The sequence below is a fragment of the Camelus dromedarius genome, chromosome 5 (assembly GCF_036321535.1).
Source record: "Camelus dromedarius isolate mCamDro1 chromosome 5, mCamDro1.pat, whole genome shotgun sequence".
Lineage (NCBI taxonomy): Eukaryota > Metazoa > Chordata > Mammalia > Artiodactyla > Camelidae > Camelus > Camelus dromedarius.
The window spans coordinates 3274131-3292614 of record NC_087440.1 but is presented as its reverse complement, the minus strand read 5'-3'; the positions used below and the strand labels follow the sequence as shown (position 1 = coordinate 3292614).

The window sequence follows — 18484 nt, the reverse complement described above, 5'->3', positions numbered from 1 at the left end:
TGGCTGCATCAGTTTCCCAGTTACGATGTTGTATGATAGTTTGACAGTATGTTATTTTTGGGGAAAACTGAGTTAAGAGTGCGAAGGATCTCTCTGTATTATTTCTTACAACTACATGTGAATCTACAATTCAAAAGTTTAGTTTAAAAAAAAAAGACACCAGTAGGAGAATGAAATGCCGAGCCACAGAATAGGAAAAATTACTTGTAATACATATAACCTAATATAAGATTAGTACCCAGAATATATACATAATTCCTATAAATAAGAAAAAGAAATATTTAATACCTTGTAATAACCTATAATGAAAAAGAATATGAAAAAGAATATATATATGACTGAATCACTATGCTGTACACCAGAAACTAGCATAAAATTGTAAATCAACTGTACTTCAATTTAAAAAAAAAGATTAGGATGCTCCTGGAGAATGTCATTCTAAATGAAGTAAGCCAGAAAGAGAAAGAAAAATACCATATGAGATCGCTCATATGTGGAATCTAAAAAAAAAAATAAACACAAGCAAAGCATAAATACAAAACAGAAACAGACTCATAGACATAGAAAACAAACTTGTGGTTGCCAAGGGGGTGGAGGGTGGGAAGGGATAGACGGGATTTCAAAATTGTAGAATAGATAAACAAGATTATACTGTATAGCACAGGGAAAAATACACAAGATCTTATGGTAGCTCACAGAGAAAAAAATGTGACAATAAATATATATATGTTCATGTATAACTGAAAAATTGTGCTCTACACTGGAATTTGACACAACATTGTAAAATGATTATAAATCAATAAAAAATGTTTAAAAAAAAAGATTAAACCACCTGTGATTCCACACCCAGAAAAAAAAAAAAAAAGACAACCCATTTATTTAAAAAAAGAAAGGTTAACATTTATATCACCTTACAGAAGAGGATATCCAAATGACCAATACACATATTAAAAAAAAAAAACTGACCAACTTTATTGGTCATCAGGAAAATAGAAATTACACTTACAAAGAAATAACACAACAGCATCTTTAAGATGGCAAAACAAACAAAGAAAAGGGAATATCAAGTGTTGACAAAGATATGTATTATCTGGAATTCTCATGTATGGCTACTAGGAAAATAGATCAGTATAAACACCTTGGAAAACTGGCGATACCTACTAAATCTGAGCATGTGTTTATCCTGTGACTCAGTGGTTCTTTTTTTTGGTATCCAACAGAAATGCATGCATATTTGCAGTAAAAGACATGTAAAAGAATGTTCGTAGTGGTGTGACTCCTAATAGCTCGATGGCATAAACCACTGAAATTTCCATCAACAGTAGAGTAGATACAAAATCGGGGTACCTGAATACATGTTCATTCATACATTCATACACATTTTTCCATGATGCCCCTCTTTCCCTCACTCCTATCCATCAGCCAGCCCTCATGGCTCCACTTCCAAAATATAACCTGAATTTGTTCACTTCTCCTCATATCCACCGATACTATCCTCCTTAAAGACACCATCATTTCTCACCTGGCTGACCAAAACAGCCTTTTAACTAGCCGTCTTGCTTCTACTCATGCTCTCCTATGATTTCATTATCTATAAAGCTGTCAGAATGGTCTTATTAAAACATAAATCAGGTCACCTCATCCTCTGGCTTAAACTTTAAAGTGAGATCTCATTGTAATTAGGATTAAATCCAACTCCTCGTCATGATTTGAAAGGCTTCCATGCTGGTTCTGCCATAGTCTAAGGTGTCTAAAAAGAAGGATCCTAAGATATACTGAGTGGCTTAAACAAATTAAGAGTTTATTTCTCTCTCACAGAAGGATTGAAAGGAAGATAGCCCCAGGTTAGCAGGGCATCTCTGCTGAACTCAACCCAGAGTTCCGTCTTTGACTTCAAAGTGCTTGCCATCACATCTGCATTCCAGCCAGCCAGAGATGGAAAAAGGAGAAGAGGAAGCCATGCGTCTTTCCTCTTAAGGGCACAGCCCAGAAATTTCCCTTGCCACTTCTGCTGACATCCTCATTGTCCACATGGCACATGGCACATTCAACTGAAAGGAAGCTCAGGAAGTGTTGTCTTTAGCCAAGCTGATATGTGCCCACCCATGACCATTACTATAGAAGCAGGGAAGAATGCATATTGAGGACAACTTGTAATCTCCGCTCTAGCCTACATCATGTCAATTGTCGCAACCTCTCCAGCCTTATCTGTTCATCTCTTTGCTCTTCCTTGGCCCTCCAGTCACACTAGCCTTGTTGCTCATTCCCTCCTTAGTCCTCAGGGCCATTGCACCTGTGCGGTCCTACTTCTGAAATGTTCTTCCCTAGGTGTTTACATGGCTGGCTCCTTCTCATCACTTGGATCTTAACATCTTCCAAGAGGTAGTGGCATTCCCTGACCCTTCCCTCCCAAGCAAAGCAATCACCTCCTGATCACGCTGTAATCCGTATTGTCCTGTTATTTGTAGCACTTAGCCTTAGCTTCAATTCTCACTCACTTACCTGCTCACTATCTGCATCTCCCACTAAAACGTAAGCAACACGAGAGGAGCAGTGTTGTCTGACCTATTCTCCGTCAGATCCCCAGCTACCTTGGGTAAAGCAAGTATTCAACAAATATCTGTTGAAAAGATGGATTCATTTACCAAAAGCCTCATTTTATAACTGGGAAAGCTGAGGCCCAGAGAAAGTAAATGGCTTGCCTGAGGTTCTGCCACTAGTTAGTAGATCCCAGGTCAGGGGTTTTCTCGAGCATCCCGTTTCTTCCAGCCTCCTCTTTGACGTCTTCTACTATTTCACCTCTCAGCAATCATTCTTCTGAATACCTATAGTGCTAGACTTTAACAGCCATTTGGTTTTTATTCTATAATACTTTATACTGTTATTTATCTTTATTATATCTGTCTTATTTTCCTAACCAAGCTGCAAGTCCCTTGAACATACCAACTCAGAGTCATTACAGCTTTCATCCTGTCCTGTTACTGAAGATGAAAGTTAGATACTTAGAAGGGTAGATTTTGGTAATTTCTGTGTATCCCCAACTAAGGATACAGGCAAGACTGACTTACCGGTAGTCAAAGAAATCTTACGTGCTTCATCAAAGCTATGCAGAGGGGCCGCTCTGGGTATAATGGGTGGATTCTGAAAGGTAATTCTTGCTGTTGGTGGAATCAGTCCTCGTTCTAGCATACTTAGAATCCCTAAAAAGGAAGGTTAGAAGAATCTGAGCTGAACTTGAAGCATTTCCACAAAGTCTGAACTCTGTAAATTGCACAAGTATAACGTACTGGATTCATCATCTTATTGTGGGGGTCCATCTAATGCCTTAACCCTCTGCATGAAAAAATAGCTATCACACCCATTCATTTAAGCCTAATGTTCTAACCCAAGAAAAATGCATTTCTAATAGAGGCTTTATGAAATAAACTTATACTATGATAATTTCATTTTAAAGGAGAAATACAATTTCAGTGCAAACTAAGGTTTCTTTATACTTAATGGCATTTTCAATTATTGACAATATGGTTATTCTTCTTAAAATTCAGAGAAATCAGAGACACAGTCTTACTAACTAAGATCTTTGGTTCTGAAAGAAAAATCTGTGTGCTTAAAACTACGCTTCTGTTGTTATAATAAGTCATAGTTTATTTAAAAAAAAGAGCTTTTGATAAACAACAAAGTCCTACTCTCTAGCACAGGGAACTATATCCAATAGCTTATAATAGCCTATAATGAAAAAGAATATGAGAAAGAATATATTTATGTATAATTGAATCAATACACTGTAGACCAGAAATTCACACACTGTAAATCTACTATACTTCAATAAAAAAAATTATGATACGGAAAAAAGAGTTCTTTTTAGACATTTCTCATATTACTAGAAGATGTGAATGCCCAAATAGGTTATTTTAGTGTAGCTGGGCAACATGGTTAGGATTGATACTACTCATTTACAATTCCTAGAACTCATAATGTGTCAGTATGCCTGGTGCCAAGGCTTTTTAAGGACAGGAGGACACTGTTTTCAAAAAATGAACAAATGAATAAATCAATGAGTAAATGAATAATTGAGCAAAGCCTGCTGTCAGGGGCAAAACTCACATTAAGGTGGATCTATTGTAGTGAAGCCAGAAACACAAACTCAGGGAGTGCTTGACATAGACATGTGATAAGGTTTCAGTTTCTTACTGCTCTCGGGTTACAGGAAGAAAAATAAAGAACTCTGGGTCCCAGTGAAATCCAAGTAAAAACACTGTGTCCTAAGCTGGATGTGGCTGAAGAAGTTGGCACACGTTCTAAGAGGGACAAATATTTTCGTTTGCCTGTGACCTCTGTATGTTGACATTCAGGATGTTAAAGCTTGGTGTTACAAGAATTCAGAAAAATGATCGCTGAGGGATGGAACAGCTGAAGAAGACTTCAGTAAAAATAATGATTGCAAATTTATTTCCGTATTTTTGATACATAAATGTGTCTGCTATTTGAATTTTCCTATGAATCAGTTGTTAACATTTTACGCATCCCTGCATTCATTAATTAATTCAACAGAATCTTTGACACGTTCATTTTATATTTGTATACGAGGCATGGGTTTACTTTAAACAGTATACATCTTTGAACAGTTTTGGGGATCCCACCAAGATGAGCGGAAGATTCACCTGAGACTGCCAGAGATGCTGCCTCGCACAGGGAACCAAGCCCAGACACTCACTTTCTTGGCACCCACAGGTGAATTCAGAGTGGTGACAGAACTTTGCTGGCTCTTGTTTTTCTAATTTTAATATTACTCCCCATTAATTTGGGGTTTTGTTTTTCTTTTTGGCTTGTTTATGGCTGACAAATTATTCCTTGTTGGCAGCCACAAAGGCTGGGAATTTGGTATCTCTCCCTGTAAATGGGTCTTAACAGAGATCTATTCCCTGTTGAGGGAGACACAATAGAGAATATGGTTTGTAGCCTTCTGTTTGTCTGTTTCTGTATTTTGAGCTCAATTCAGTCAGGATTTTCATGCCCACAAGGAAAAAGACTCTTTTTGGTATCTGGACTGTTACATTTTTATGTTTCTGTGTTTCGTTTTCATCTGTGGCTGGAATTGTAGAATCAAAGCTATAAACTCTCTCTACATCTTTATGTCTGTGTATCTGTGGTCCAAGAAGGCCTTTATCTCCCATGTGATTGCAGAATGTTTTCCTGTCTCCAGACGGTATTAATAAATTTTAAAATCTCAAATTAAAGGAGCTCTGTTCTGATTGACTTATAGAGAGAAATGAGTGCTTGTAGGAATTGAATATTCCTAAAATTCCCAGAAAACAAGGACATTGAACTCCTAAGACTTTAAATGAGCTCGTTCACCTCCCAAATTCAGAAACTCTCATCGAACCGCCTTCCTTTTCCTGGTAATACAGTTATTTGGATAGTTTCAGTAAAAATCTATTCTCTTCTAAGATAGAATTGGAAAAATTGCTTTTGCAACCAAGGACTTGCCTGAAATTTCATACTTAAGAATGACACTATTAATTAGGTATGATAAGTAAGTTACTTTTAAAGAACTAAGGTTGACTTTATAGAAGCAGTGCTTACAAAGCCTTCCCAGAAAAACTGGCCTGGTACATGGCTTACAGGATTTCCAACCTTACAGGTTGTAAGGAATGTCACTTCCTCGCAGGCCCAAGAAATTCAGGATATTGGAGCATCTCTAGAAGAGAGGAATTTGCCCAAATTCATAGGTTCCTGTAGTTGAAATCTGGTGGACAGTTTCTTGGGTTTGATTTCCTTGCCTCAAGATAGCAAATAATAGAGGACTTTAAAAGTACAATCTGAGATTCCTCATGGAAATTTCCAGAAGAGCAAACTTAAGATGGTTTATATGGTGAGTCAGCATTCTTGCTGCACCTAAATAAATAATCAGGCCAAACCTAATGAGACCAGCTTTATTTTGTGAATATTTTTTTAATCATTTTGTATCAAAACGGGAAGATTTTAGGAAATTTTTTTTTAACGTTTTGGAATAAGCAAAAGAGATTACTGGATACCTTTTCAATGGAATGCCTCCAGGAACTGTCTTTGACTAGGCTGTTTTATAACTCTTTAGAGATTAAAGTTAATTTATAAAGAACTGATAATAATGCAAATAATTCTTATTTATAGATGTGAAAATAAATTCTGTCTGGTGAAGGGACACGCTTCCTTTCCATAGAAATGCCAATTTTGCATCTATTTGCAAATTTATTTCAATATTCTTGATCTAAAAAGATGTGTCCTTTGGATTCTCCTTTGGACCAGTTGTGGCATCTTACAGGTTCTCTCTTTTAACTGATGAGTTCAATAAATAAAATCTTTGACATGTGTTCATTGTATATTGTATAAGAGTCAGGATTTTACCTGCTTTTTGAAAATTATCTCTTAACACCATTATCTCATGAAATGTTCATAACATTCTTACTTTCCTGTTGACTAAATTAGCAATTAGAAGTTCATTCATCTGTCATTCATTCAACTAATATTTAAGTGCCTGTTATGTGTCAGGAACTATTCTGGGGGCTGGGGATTCATTGGTGAGCCAGACAGGCCTCGTGGAGCCTCTGGTGGTGGAGAAGACATTAAATTCACAAATAAATATATAACCACAAATTGTGATCATCTATAAAGGAAAAAGACAGATGCTTGAGGAAATGACTTTTACAGACAGAGGTAAAAAGCACTTGCAAAGGCCTGATGTAAAAAAAGTGCTTGGCCTGATAAGGAACAGAGAGAAGGCTCTGCAGAGAAGCAGAGTGAGAGGATCATGGAGGTGAGGCCAGGTCAGGCATGCCTTGTTTACAGAGTGTAGACTTTATTCTGAGATCAGAGAGCAGCTTGTCCGAGGTCACACAGAGCCTGAATTGATAATTTGGTTTATTATTATGAGACTTATTATATTCTTAACTACGGGGGTGGGGGGCGGAGAGGGGAAAAGCTTTCATTGGATTTAGCAAGATACTTCAAGAAAAAGCAGAGAAGTTTGCCCTGCATTTTCCAAAACTATTCTCTCTTCTGGATGTTGTTAATCTTGCAGCACATGCAGGACTTGTGTAGATCTGGGCTGACGTAAATGGCAGTTAAGAGCATCAGGACATGTGAAATTCTGGACATTGTATCTACATTTCTGTGGCTTATGCTTTCCTGGCGTTCATGTTACCTCGCACCCTACCGGACATATGGCAAGCACTCAATAAATATGCTTTGATTAATTGGTTGATCAATCACAAATATTATGGTAGGCATGTGTTCTCTGGTAGACAACTGAGGGATAGAAATGTGATGTTTTTCTGGACCAAGTTACCACGGTTCTAGATTTACCTTGGTTTGCAGCAATTTTTTTTATTGTGTCTATTGCTAGAGCAAGAATAAATAGGTCGATTTGATTCACTGATTCATTATTTTATTCATCCTAATTTGACCCAGGAACAATATAAGATGGTATTAAAGCAAGAAATGGAACTCTGCTGGAGTTTTCCTGGAGAGTAAATATGACGTAAACTAACTAAAGGCAGGAGTCCCAAAGAATTCTGAACAATAACGGTTCACAACTAGGTTCATTGTTACAGTTGTGGGATGTTTAATAAATTACGAGACTTATAATGATGCTGGGTTCTCTTGAGTTTTGCTGCACCTCCACCACCAGGTCAGCAGACAGGACACAGGAGCTACAAGATGGAGGCTTTTACATCTTCAGGTACCAGAAGACCCCTGGGGAACCATCTGTAGGTCCAAAATACTCCAGACAACAGAAAGTGAGGAAGAAATAATTAAAGGTCGTCTCACTTGGTCACAGTTGAGATACAGAAGGGGGTCCACTTAGGTTTTCTTTAACATGTCGACCAATCAAGTAGCAAGGAGAGGTACAGAGGGTTAGACTTACGATGCTCAGCCCTTGTTATCCACTTACTCTTTCATTTGCTTAATCATTCAACCAACATTTAGTGTCTACAAAATGCTAACTATGGTTCTAAGCACTGGGGATGCTGAGATAAAGATGACATGACCTTTGGCTTAAAAAACGAGATCTTCCCTGGTTTCACAAACCTGGTGTTTAGATGAGACATGCATAGTTTAAATGCTCATTACATTAATTCTGGCTTTGTATTTTTGCATAATAGTATATTGAAATAAAATGTTTACATGCTACTAGAAAAACATCAAAAACCATCTGCTCGGAAGCTTGAAAAATTATAGTGATATCACTTAAACACAATAAATAATTTTATTATGTACTAACACCGGCATAGAAATCAACAGTAAATTTATAGAATGATGGTTTTTTAGTGGTGGGAAGGGACACCAGCGATCATCTGGTCCAACCTTCAGATTCACAGAGAAGGAAACTCAGGCCAGAGTGAGGACTTGACCTGCCTGAGGTCACCTCGGAGAATTAGTGGCTGAGTCTGAATGCAAACTCAGGCCCCAAGTCCCACCTCAGTGCTCTTTCCCTTGTGTTCCTAAACACATAACAAAAAAAATGGTGACTAACCTTTATTGGCATCCTCTTGTAAGACTGGCATGGGGATGAAATAGGGATCTGAGCGGTGAGAAGCTGGCAGAACCGTGAGGTTGGATACGGTGGACCCTTTTATTAACTTCTGAGCCTTCACCTAAATGATCAAAAATTGGTTTTCAGCAGACATTTTTGCCGTCAAAATGAACACAGTTTTCTTCTTGTAAACAATAAATAAGATTATGAATAGTTTCATTAAGTTTTAATCAAGTAGCAATATAAGCTCCCGTTTTATTGCTCGTGAGTACCCTGTGCTCTTGTCTACTGTCACGAGTTTGTGTAATTTAAAATAGTTAATTAAATCCAATTAACATGTTGCGATTTCCACTATGGAGAGTCAGTATAGTAGTTAATAAAGGAACTATTAAGATTTTGTTCAGTTTTAATGACTACAATATAAAAGCACTAAATCTTGACAGAGGAGGCTTTGAATACAGCAAAGTTTTGTACAGGCGAATTTTCTAGGAAATACACATTAAGGGCTTTGAGGATTAAAAAAAACTGGGAGAATTTAAAGATAAATATGTCTACATTAACAGGTTCAGGATGAACTCTGAGTAGACTCTTGCAGATCTCAGACATGGTTAAAGACATGATGTTTAGATCACTTACAGTAGAGGATTACTTTTCCTAAAGTCATTAAGTGCTTTTATTATAGTTACGAAATATGAATTGTTTCTATTCAGTGGTTTCTGGATTTCAAAGATTATATGCATTGCAGATAAATTACATTTAATTGTATAGCCCAAGCACACTATTTTTACCTTTATTATAGGAGGTTATGAATTACCTGGGCCCTCTCAGCAGGGAAGGTGGAACTGTTTGGTATTTATAGACTGGTTTAAATTTTCCAGTCATTTTTCAAGCATTAATTTGCGTAACTTCCAAAGGAACTAGGTAATGGTTTGCTATTTAACTAATAAAGAACCAAGTCAGAAAGGTTGGGGGGTTAGTCTCAGGTCACACAGAGTGACTGGATGTGCAAAAATGATCAAATTTTAAGATTAATCTTGTTTTGCGTTAGGGAAGTTTGCCATGGGACTCAGTTGTGGCACATCTATTGTTCATCACGGTTGTGGTGACCTTAAGGATAAAGAAAGTCTTGACCCTTTCATCAAGCCTCGGGGGAGGAAATCCCTTTACAAAATAAATATCCGCTGGCTAGGAAATGTCTGTGAACAAAGTTGTTTTAGGGCCCCACTGGCAGGATGTGGTACTTAAGGGAAACTATAAGAACTACCATCCCATGGACACCAAACTCTTTGGCGATGTTTGGTGAGGACAGTTTAAAGTGACTACAAACAGGACTTTAGACAGGAAAGAGAAGATTGTTCATGTATGCAGAAAGGGCGGAGCTACGGGTCTTGCCTTGATGAGAGGGGGTGTGCGCATGGTGTTACCATGGACCTTGCTGATCCCCCCTTGGTCTCTTTCCCTCATCCTCAGCTCTCCTCTCCCGACCTCACTTCCAGACAGGAGTAGCCCCCAGGAGCTCCTCCAAATCCAGGAGGCTGGGCTAATCACCCAGTGCGCTGTGCTCCAGACGTGGCACAAACACAGCCGAGGATATTCAGTATCAAAAACTAAAGGGTCTCCTGTTTGTTGTCTGATTGATCTCAGGGTCGGGGAGGCAAAGGTAAATCGAAGGAAGAAAGAAAGATTCCACTTAAATAAAATTGTCAAGCACTGTGAAGGCATAAAATATAGATTTGGCAGTTTCAGGGCTCACAGAATTGTTCATCTGGATTTTCTGAAAGCCTTTGACAAAGTACACCTGACAGTCGTGCTCTTGAAAGCTCAAGTTGCGAGAGCCAACATAAAACATAACGTAAAGTGTGACACCAAGGAGAAGGTGGAAGGCAGATGATAATTTGGATTGTCAGGCAGTCAGCGCATTACTAACACTGCTTTCTTTAATTCTTTAAATTGCATCTATCTCAACGATGTAAAAGCTGGACCCGAGGGCTAGGGCTATGCTGAAAATGCAATGAGGGGAGTGTGTGTGTGTGTGTGTGTGTGTGTGTGTGTGTGTGTGTGTGTGTGTGTAGGCATGGAGGGGTGACATCCTGGCAAGTTTATCGAAGTAAATCCTGCAGCCAGTTTCTGTGGGTACCACACTCGAGTCCACTCTGCTGTCCGGTTCCCATGGTGAGGATAACCGCTTCTGCGCATGCTTGGTTGGAAAGAGAAAGGCAGTTAACAACCTTCAGTGTTTACTGAGCACTTACTACACCTATATAACACTAACTTTAATACAATAAGTATTAAATTTTGTGAGCAATGGAAAAATCTAACAGCTATGAGAGTGCAGGAGAGGGAGTGATTAACTCTGCCTGCTGGTGTCACAGAAGGCTTGGCAGTGACTCTCAGCCCTGCCTGGATGTTAGAATCACTCAGGGAGCTTTTTAAAAATACTGCTGCCTGGGCCCCAACCCTGGGCAATTAAACCAGAATCGCTGTGCTGGATGGAGCCTGGGCCTCGGTATTTTTATAAAGCTCCCCGGGTGATTCTAATGTGCAGCTACGGTAGAGACGTACTGCAGTAAGTGATATTTAAATTGCGTCTTAAAAGAAGCAATGAATTACATCACGTGGAGAAGAGGATGCAATTGTAGGTAGGAAGAATGGTGGGGACAAAGCAAAATAGGATACAAATGCATGAAGATTTCACTGAAGGTGCAGGGTTCTTTGTGGCTGGGGTGTGTTTGTGTATAGCAGGAGGGTAAGGTGGGGGATGAGACTGGAAAGGTAGGTTCCAATTCATGCAAATTAAAGAAACCAGCTTTGTGAATGTGCTGACTGCCTAACAGAAGTCGAGTATCATCTGCTTCTGGCTTCTGTTTTATGTCATGCTTTATATTTTATGCTGAACCATGCTTTGCAGTTTGTATACCACTAGTAAAAGAATCATTAAAAACAGAAAAATGTCCCTCCTGTCTGGTACTTCTCATTACTGTTTCCAAAACTATAATTCACAACTCTATCACTCTATGCCTAAATCTTCTATAATAGCTTAAAAGTTTTTCAATATTTAAAAAATATAGAAAAGCTTAAAGAAGGAAACAGCAATTGTACTGCTGACAGCCAGAATTAATCATTGTTAATATCTTGGTATATTTGCTTCTGTGTTTTCAAACAGAACAACCGTTCTATTTTATTATTCTGGTAGAAATGATATATGTTCATTATAGATTCCAAATAATGCAGAAAAACACAAAGATGAAAGTTTAAGAAACCATACCGAATATCATTAGGCGATCCATTACCCCTAACATCTTTGGAATGATTGATACATTGTTTTATAAAAATAGGATTTATATTACATTATTAAACTCAATTTGACATGAATTTAATAGGAAGGAAAAAGGCCGAGTGAAACCCAACAAATTATTGAGTCTCAAATAATATTTCTTTACCACAAGATTCCTGTGAGTTAAAAAAGAGTCCTCTGCATGGGTTGGCAAATTTTTTCTAAAAGGGCCGAACAGTAAATATTTTAGGCTGTTCAGGTCTCTTTTTATAGCTGAAAAGTAACATAAACAATATGGAAATTAATGAGTGAAGCTATGTTCCAACGAAACTTTATTTACAAAAACAGGTGGTCAGCCCTCAGGCAGCAGTTTGTGGACCCCTGCTCCATTGTTAAATAAAGGTGACTATAAAAAACACTTGGATTTTTTTTCCACCACATTTTTATTTTGGATGACATATTACATCTTCAAAAGATGAGAACATTAGAACTTTCTTGCTACTTCCATCTTCTCTCCCTCACCTCCCGATTTCTGTTTGTTATATTATTATGTTCACACCGTCCAGATTTATAATAGCCACGTTCTGTTTTGAAACCATCACTGCTATGATTGTTTAGTATTAGTTCTACATGTAAATGGATCCAGTGCTCATCAGCAGTCCTTCTGTCACGGCTTCTCTGTGCTTGAGTTCTTTATTTTGATGGGTTTTTATATTGCCTGGCTTCGGTTATCAAGCAAGTCTTTCCAACGAGTGTAAAATACTTCCCTGAGCCTTGATACTTGAATTACATCTGGGGTCATCCTTTCTTTTCTCAAAACTCTGTAGACATTGCACCATTGTCTTCTATAATGAATATAATGAAATCAGATGCCAGCCTGATTCTTTTTAACCCCTTGCAGGTGAGTTTTCTTTCTGCCTGGATGTCTGAAGGATTCTTTGACTTTCAAGTTCAGGTGTTTACCTAGGAAATACCCTTATGTTAAGTATTCTAAATCAAAATTTCTTGGGATTCAGTGTTTTCTTTCCACCTGCAGATTCAGTTCTTTCTTCACTTCCAGAACGCGTTCTTGCGTTACGGCACTGAATCCATGTTCTCGATTGTTTGCTGAGTTCTCTCTGTGGGTGACATCAAGTGTCCTTAAACGTTGGCTCATCTTTATCTTCCATATTGTGGTTCCTGACTATTCATTCTCTCCTGGTTCTTTTAGATTAGAACACTGAATTTTAGTTGAGCACATGGCTATCCAGTTAAGGACCACATTTCCCAGTGTCCCCTGTGGCTAAATGTAGACAAGTGGCCAGTAAGATGTGGCAGAAGTGGTGTGTGACCCCGGGGGCATCTCCTTAGAGTGCCTGCCCTTGCCCTGGGCTGTTGTTAGCCTTCCTGTGGACAGAAACATGGGTGTGGGGAGGAGCCAGCTTCAACCATTGAAATGAGAATGTCCTGTAACCACAGGAATGAGGAGGTGATAGGGCATCAAGACAGAAGGAACCATATCTTGGAGGACTTCCTGGAGGAGGTCCTGCCAGCCTGGGACTTCTCACCTGTGGACTGTTTTGTGAGTGAAAAGGAACTACTCTATTTAAGGCATTATATTTTTGGATTTCCTTGTTAGTGAAATTAGCCTGTAACAAACTTGCACGCGTATCTATTTGCTTCTAATTAATTTCCTCTTTCTCCCTCTGCATTTTCTGTGCTTACAGTCTTTTCTCTGTGTCAGTATTTCAATATTCAGCAGTGTCTGTTCTGTTCTTTCTATTTATAGTTTTATTTATTAGTTCCATAAAATATTTTGGTATTCAATTGATTTCCTTCTGCCTGCAACCTCCCTTTTTATCTCACTCTGCTCTTGTATCATCTCATGGTTGAGCTCTAGTTTTACTTAATTTATGTTCCTATCAAGCTGTGCTAGAATGTGAAGAAATTGTGAGAAAATTCCTTCTGTGCCCTGAGTTATGTTCTTTCCTGGGTTAAGCTTTGTCTTTTGCAGCCCGTGATTCTCCCTCCCTCCTCGCCTCCCTTTCTTTTATTAGCTGTGGGTGAAATACTGACGCGTATGCAATAGATCAGTAGGGACCGTATCGTTTCTTTCTCTCTTGTACGTACTTGGGCCGCTCCCACTTGCTCTGATGCTGTACCCCATCCCCCACTGTGGTACCAGGGTGTTTTCTCTCCCAGCTACACTTGAGAACTGGGTGTTCAGGGTTTTCTTCACCTTTCTGTTACCTGAGGGCGTAGATGAGGGAAGCCTCCGTTTTAGGACATATGCAGTCTTTGTTAAAACATGTAGCCTCTCCTCCCTTTCCTGAGATACATCAGGGCTTGGTCTGCCCAACTGAGGATGAGGCCGTCCCTCCCCACCCCCACCGCCAGGACTTTGGGACACTTTGGTGGAATCCTGAAGACTTCACTTCTCTCAGGAAGAATCAGACACGTTATTTACTTGCCAATTTCACTTGTTTCTTTCAGGTCTCTTTGTAGGAAGAGGAAAAAAATAGGAATGCCTGTTTGGTTGTCTTCTGTCCAGATTTTGTAGTATTTCTGAGAATCCCAACATTCTGAGAATTTGCCAGTAGTATTTCTGAGGGCTGGGGAGGGGTTAGGCTTGGAGCCACGCTGCACCCTTTACTGTGCTCCAGAATCTCCTGCTTGGTGAATTTAAGCAATTGCGTACAACCTGCATAGCCACATGCAGCAAACCCTGCCCTAGCCCTCCTCCTCATCTGATGGATGGGGAAACTGAAAGTTGGAAGGGGAAATGGCTGGAGCACACATCTAATCTGACTTTTAATTCAGAAGCACAACTAAAATGCACATCACTGCTTTATAGCCCACTTTTTTCTTACTTCCTGAGTTCTTGAACCTTTTGAGCCAAACAGAGCTCAGATCATCAGCTACACCCTGATGTCCTCACAGTAAAGCCCTATCTCACTTCTTTCCTTTCCAAGTGCCATTTAACTTAGATACAGTAGGAGCCTCACTTTCTCTCAGCCTAGGGATTACCAGCGTTCTTGAAGCTAGAAGAAAACCTCCTTGGAGAGGCTGCTGTAGCGTAAAAGCAAGAATCTTGGGCTTGGAACACTGGATTTGAGTCCTAGCTCTGTCATGTAATTATCAATGTGCAGGAGTTAAGTCATTTACCGGCTCTGAGTCTCAGTTTTATCTTCTGTAAAATGGGGATATTCTTATCTTTTTTTTTAAAGGATCTGTTCCTGGGGGCATTTCATAACTGTGAACCCACATAATTCATGACAGCCAGACAAAGAATGGCAGGGAAGGCAGAGACTGCTGGGGGGATCTTCGGTGTGCTGCTCAGCCAGAAGCGGCATTTCCCAGGCCCCCTTGTAGCTTCAGTGTCTTTGTGGGGAGGTTCTGGCCAGCAGTATAGGAATCGCAGTGGTTCTACTGGAATGCAGAGAAGGTGTGGGGAGCCTAGCAGCCGTCTTAGAGCACAGGAGGACGGAGCAGTAACATGGAGAGTACGCGGGTGCCTGACATTGCAGAGCTGCCATGTCAGCCGCAGACTGCTCCGCTCCAACTGTGACACGAGGAAACACTACTGTCCTGTTTAATCGACTATTATTTGTTACACCTGCTAAACTCATATCCTCAATAACACAGGGTATTTTAATTTACTCAAGTGGTGCCTCCCTGTGGAAACCAGCTTACATGTATCTTCAATTCACTCAGATTGAACCGACTTTGAAAGAAAATGATTTAAAAAAAAAAAAATTGGGGGAGATTTAAATTATTTCAAACTCTGGGTATAAAGCAAGAATTTATTATTATTATTTTACATCATGGTATTTCAAGTTTAAATAATTCAGTTTCACGTAAAATTCAGCATCACTAATCTTCCGTGCGGCCATTGTAAGGAATTAATGAGTTAATATATGGAGAGACACACCGTAAACTTTTTTTCATACCAGAAACTGGGTTTTATTTTTGTTTCATATAAGCATTTTATTGAAGAATAATATATACTTTTTAAGACACAGATCATAAAGTCATCAATTGATGTATTTTCACAAAGTGGACACTGTGGGTAATGAGCCTCCAGAACAAGAAACAGATTATAAGGCCCCCAGACGCCCTCTCACATTCCCTCCCAGTCACTACTGTCACCCAAGGGTAACACTATTCTGAATTCCATTACCATTATTTTTCTGTTTTTGAACTTTACAAAAATGGATTCTTACAGTATGTATTCTTTTGTATCTGGCTTTTTTCTTTTAAAATTGGTGCGAAATTTACCCATATTTTTGTATATAGCAGTATGTGCACAGTATAAACTTTGAAGTTATAAATTACATGTATAGCTACAACCAGTAAGACTTGAGCCTCCAACCTCCTACTTTTTTGCATTGCTTATAATATTCCTTCTAGAATATTCTCTATCTCTTGCTCTCTCAGCTCTGGGTACTAATTCTTGTTACTTTTTTTTGTTTTGTTTGTTTTTTTTAATTTCTTCTTTTTCCCCCCGCCTTGACAGAGGTACCGGGGGTTGAACCCAGGACCTCATGCACGCCAACCACTTAAGATTTATTGGAAAGGAGCAATTAACATAACCATACTAATAGTAAATATTTTCCTTGTTGCTAAAAATAATACAATGGCAAGGCTGAAAAAAGTCCTAGTTACCATTATGGTAATGGTAGTGTAGCTTAGAACAGACTGACCTTCTTGAAAATAACAATTATAAACTCTGGATAAAATTTATTTAAAAAAACAAATATTTGAATGCACTGAGATAAATTGAAAACAAGAAGAAGCTAGAGGGGAGTTGATCTTGAAAGAATGGAAGCATTACAGTTGAGACTTCTGTGTGTGTGTGACTTCTGCTCTGCTCTGTGACTTCTCGGTCTGTTAAATGCAAAGTGGCTTCAATTAAAAAAGAAAGGCACAGTCTTACTGGCTAGAGGAGTAAGGATGGAGTTTAGGGCTTTCATAAAGGCTGAGAATGAAGGGGAATCCCAAAAAGGAGGAAGTTGCAAGGCAGGATCCAAAACTTGCAAATCAATGACATGCAAATCTTTGGCTCACCTTCGAGTTACACGTATATGGAAGACATTCTAATAAGCCCAGCAAAAATGCAAAGTTAACAATTTGAAAAAACTGAGCAGAGATTTCAGCTGCTACCCCCCAAGGACAGAGTTTGGAAGTTGAAACTCGCCAAATTAATTGCCTGCTTGAACAAGAATCTACACATTTGAGAGCAAGGTAACACAATTCAGACTCTGTACATCATTCATAATGTCCTTAATAATAAAACGTTACTACATATGCTAAGAAACAGGAAAAGATTATTAACATGAGAGAAATAGTCATCAATAGAAGCAGTCCCTGGAGGTTTATGGCATAGATGGTGGTGATGGTTTTACCACACTCATCAAGTTATACGTACAAAGTAGGTACAGATTTGTATGTCAATCATAACTTAATAAAGTATTTTTTTAAAAAAAGAAAGATGTCAAGATAATCCAGAAGGTAGAATTAGCAGATAAGGACTTTAAAGCTGTTACTATACACATTTCAAAGAAAAATATTATCACAATGAACTAACAAATGGAAAATCTTGGTTGAAAAATGAAAACTATATAAAAAAAGAAAAGAACCAAATGGACATTTTAGAACTGAAAAGTAAAAAGTCTGAAATGAAAAGTTGGTTGGATAGACCTGACAGCAGATTGGGGTGAGGAAAAGAAAGGGCAGTGAACTTGAAGAGAGATCGATCGTTGTCATCTAATCTAAAGAACAGCAAGAAAAAATACTCAAAAAAAGAATAGATCCTCAGTGGTCTGTGGAACAATATCATGTTGAATACTTCATATGTGATGAAGTCCCAGAAGGAGAGGAGAGAATGTGGAGAAAAATATTAAAGAAATAATGGCCAAAATGTTTCCCAACTTTCTGGAAAGCGTAAAGCTCCTAGAAGCTCAGTGAATCCCAAGCAGGATAAAGACCAAGAAAACCACACATGGACACATCATGATCAAACGCCTGGAGGGCAAAGAGAAAAACTTGAGAACAGCTGGGCTGGGGCCGGGGAGGGGGGAAGACCCATCCGGAAAATCAATGATCCAAATGATTGCTGACTTCTCATCAGAAACAATGGAACTTTAAAGCACTAATAAGAAAAGAAAAGAAAAAAAAAAAAAAAAAACTTGGCAGCCCCAAATTCTATTTAAGGCAATATAAAGACTTTATTTTTGATAAAAGAAGACAATGTGTCACTAAGCAGGGTATGTGTTACAAGAAGCACTTAAAGGAGGTTCTTTAGGGCGACAGAAAATGACACAAGACGGAAACTCAGGACTCTATAGTAAATCTAAAAGACTATATATTTTTCTTCATTTCTCTCAAAAACAACTGACTGTGTAAGGCAAAAAAATTATATTGTGTAGTTTAACTACATATAAATTACATGACAGCAGAAACACAGAGAACTGGGAGGTAAATGGAATTCTGTAGTTGCAAGTTCCTCACAAAGTTGTATATGAACTGGTACAATATTCACTTCCAGGAAACTCTAGTCAATTAAGGATGCACGTTGTAATCCCTAGAGCAACCACTGAAAATAATACAAAGAAGTATAGTTTAAAAGCCAATAAAACAGAGTATTAAAGATTAAAAAAAACCCACATAACCCTAAGTCAGGCAGGAAACAAACAAACAAACAAACAAGAGATGGAAAA

At 38.6% G+C, this 18484-nt stretch overlaps 1 protein-coding gene across 1 annotated transcript in view; it reads right to left on the bottom strand.

The window, feature by feature from the left end:
• Positions 1-8689, bottom strand: part of LOC105093284 (IQ domain-containing protein H) — a 121140-nt gene extending 112451 nt beyond the window's left edge. The window contains exons 1-3 of the mRNA XM_064486353.1: positions 8513-8689; positions 3069-3200; positions 2503-2525 (exon numbers count right to left, since the gene is read on the bottom strand). Coding sequence (XP_064342423.1) covers positions 2503-2525; positions 3069-3200; positions 8513-8543 — 186 coding nt within the window. The 5' untranslated portion in view covers positions 8544-8689. The remainder of the gene's footprint in view (positions 1-2502; positions 2526-3068; positions 3201-8512) is intronic.
• Positions 8690-18484: the final 9795 nt, after the last annotated feature.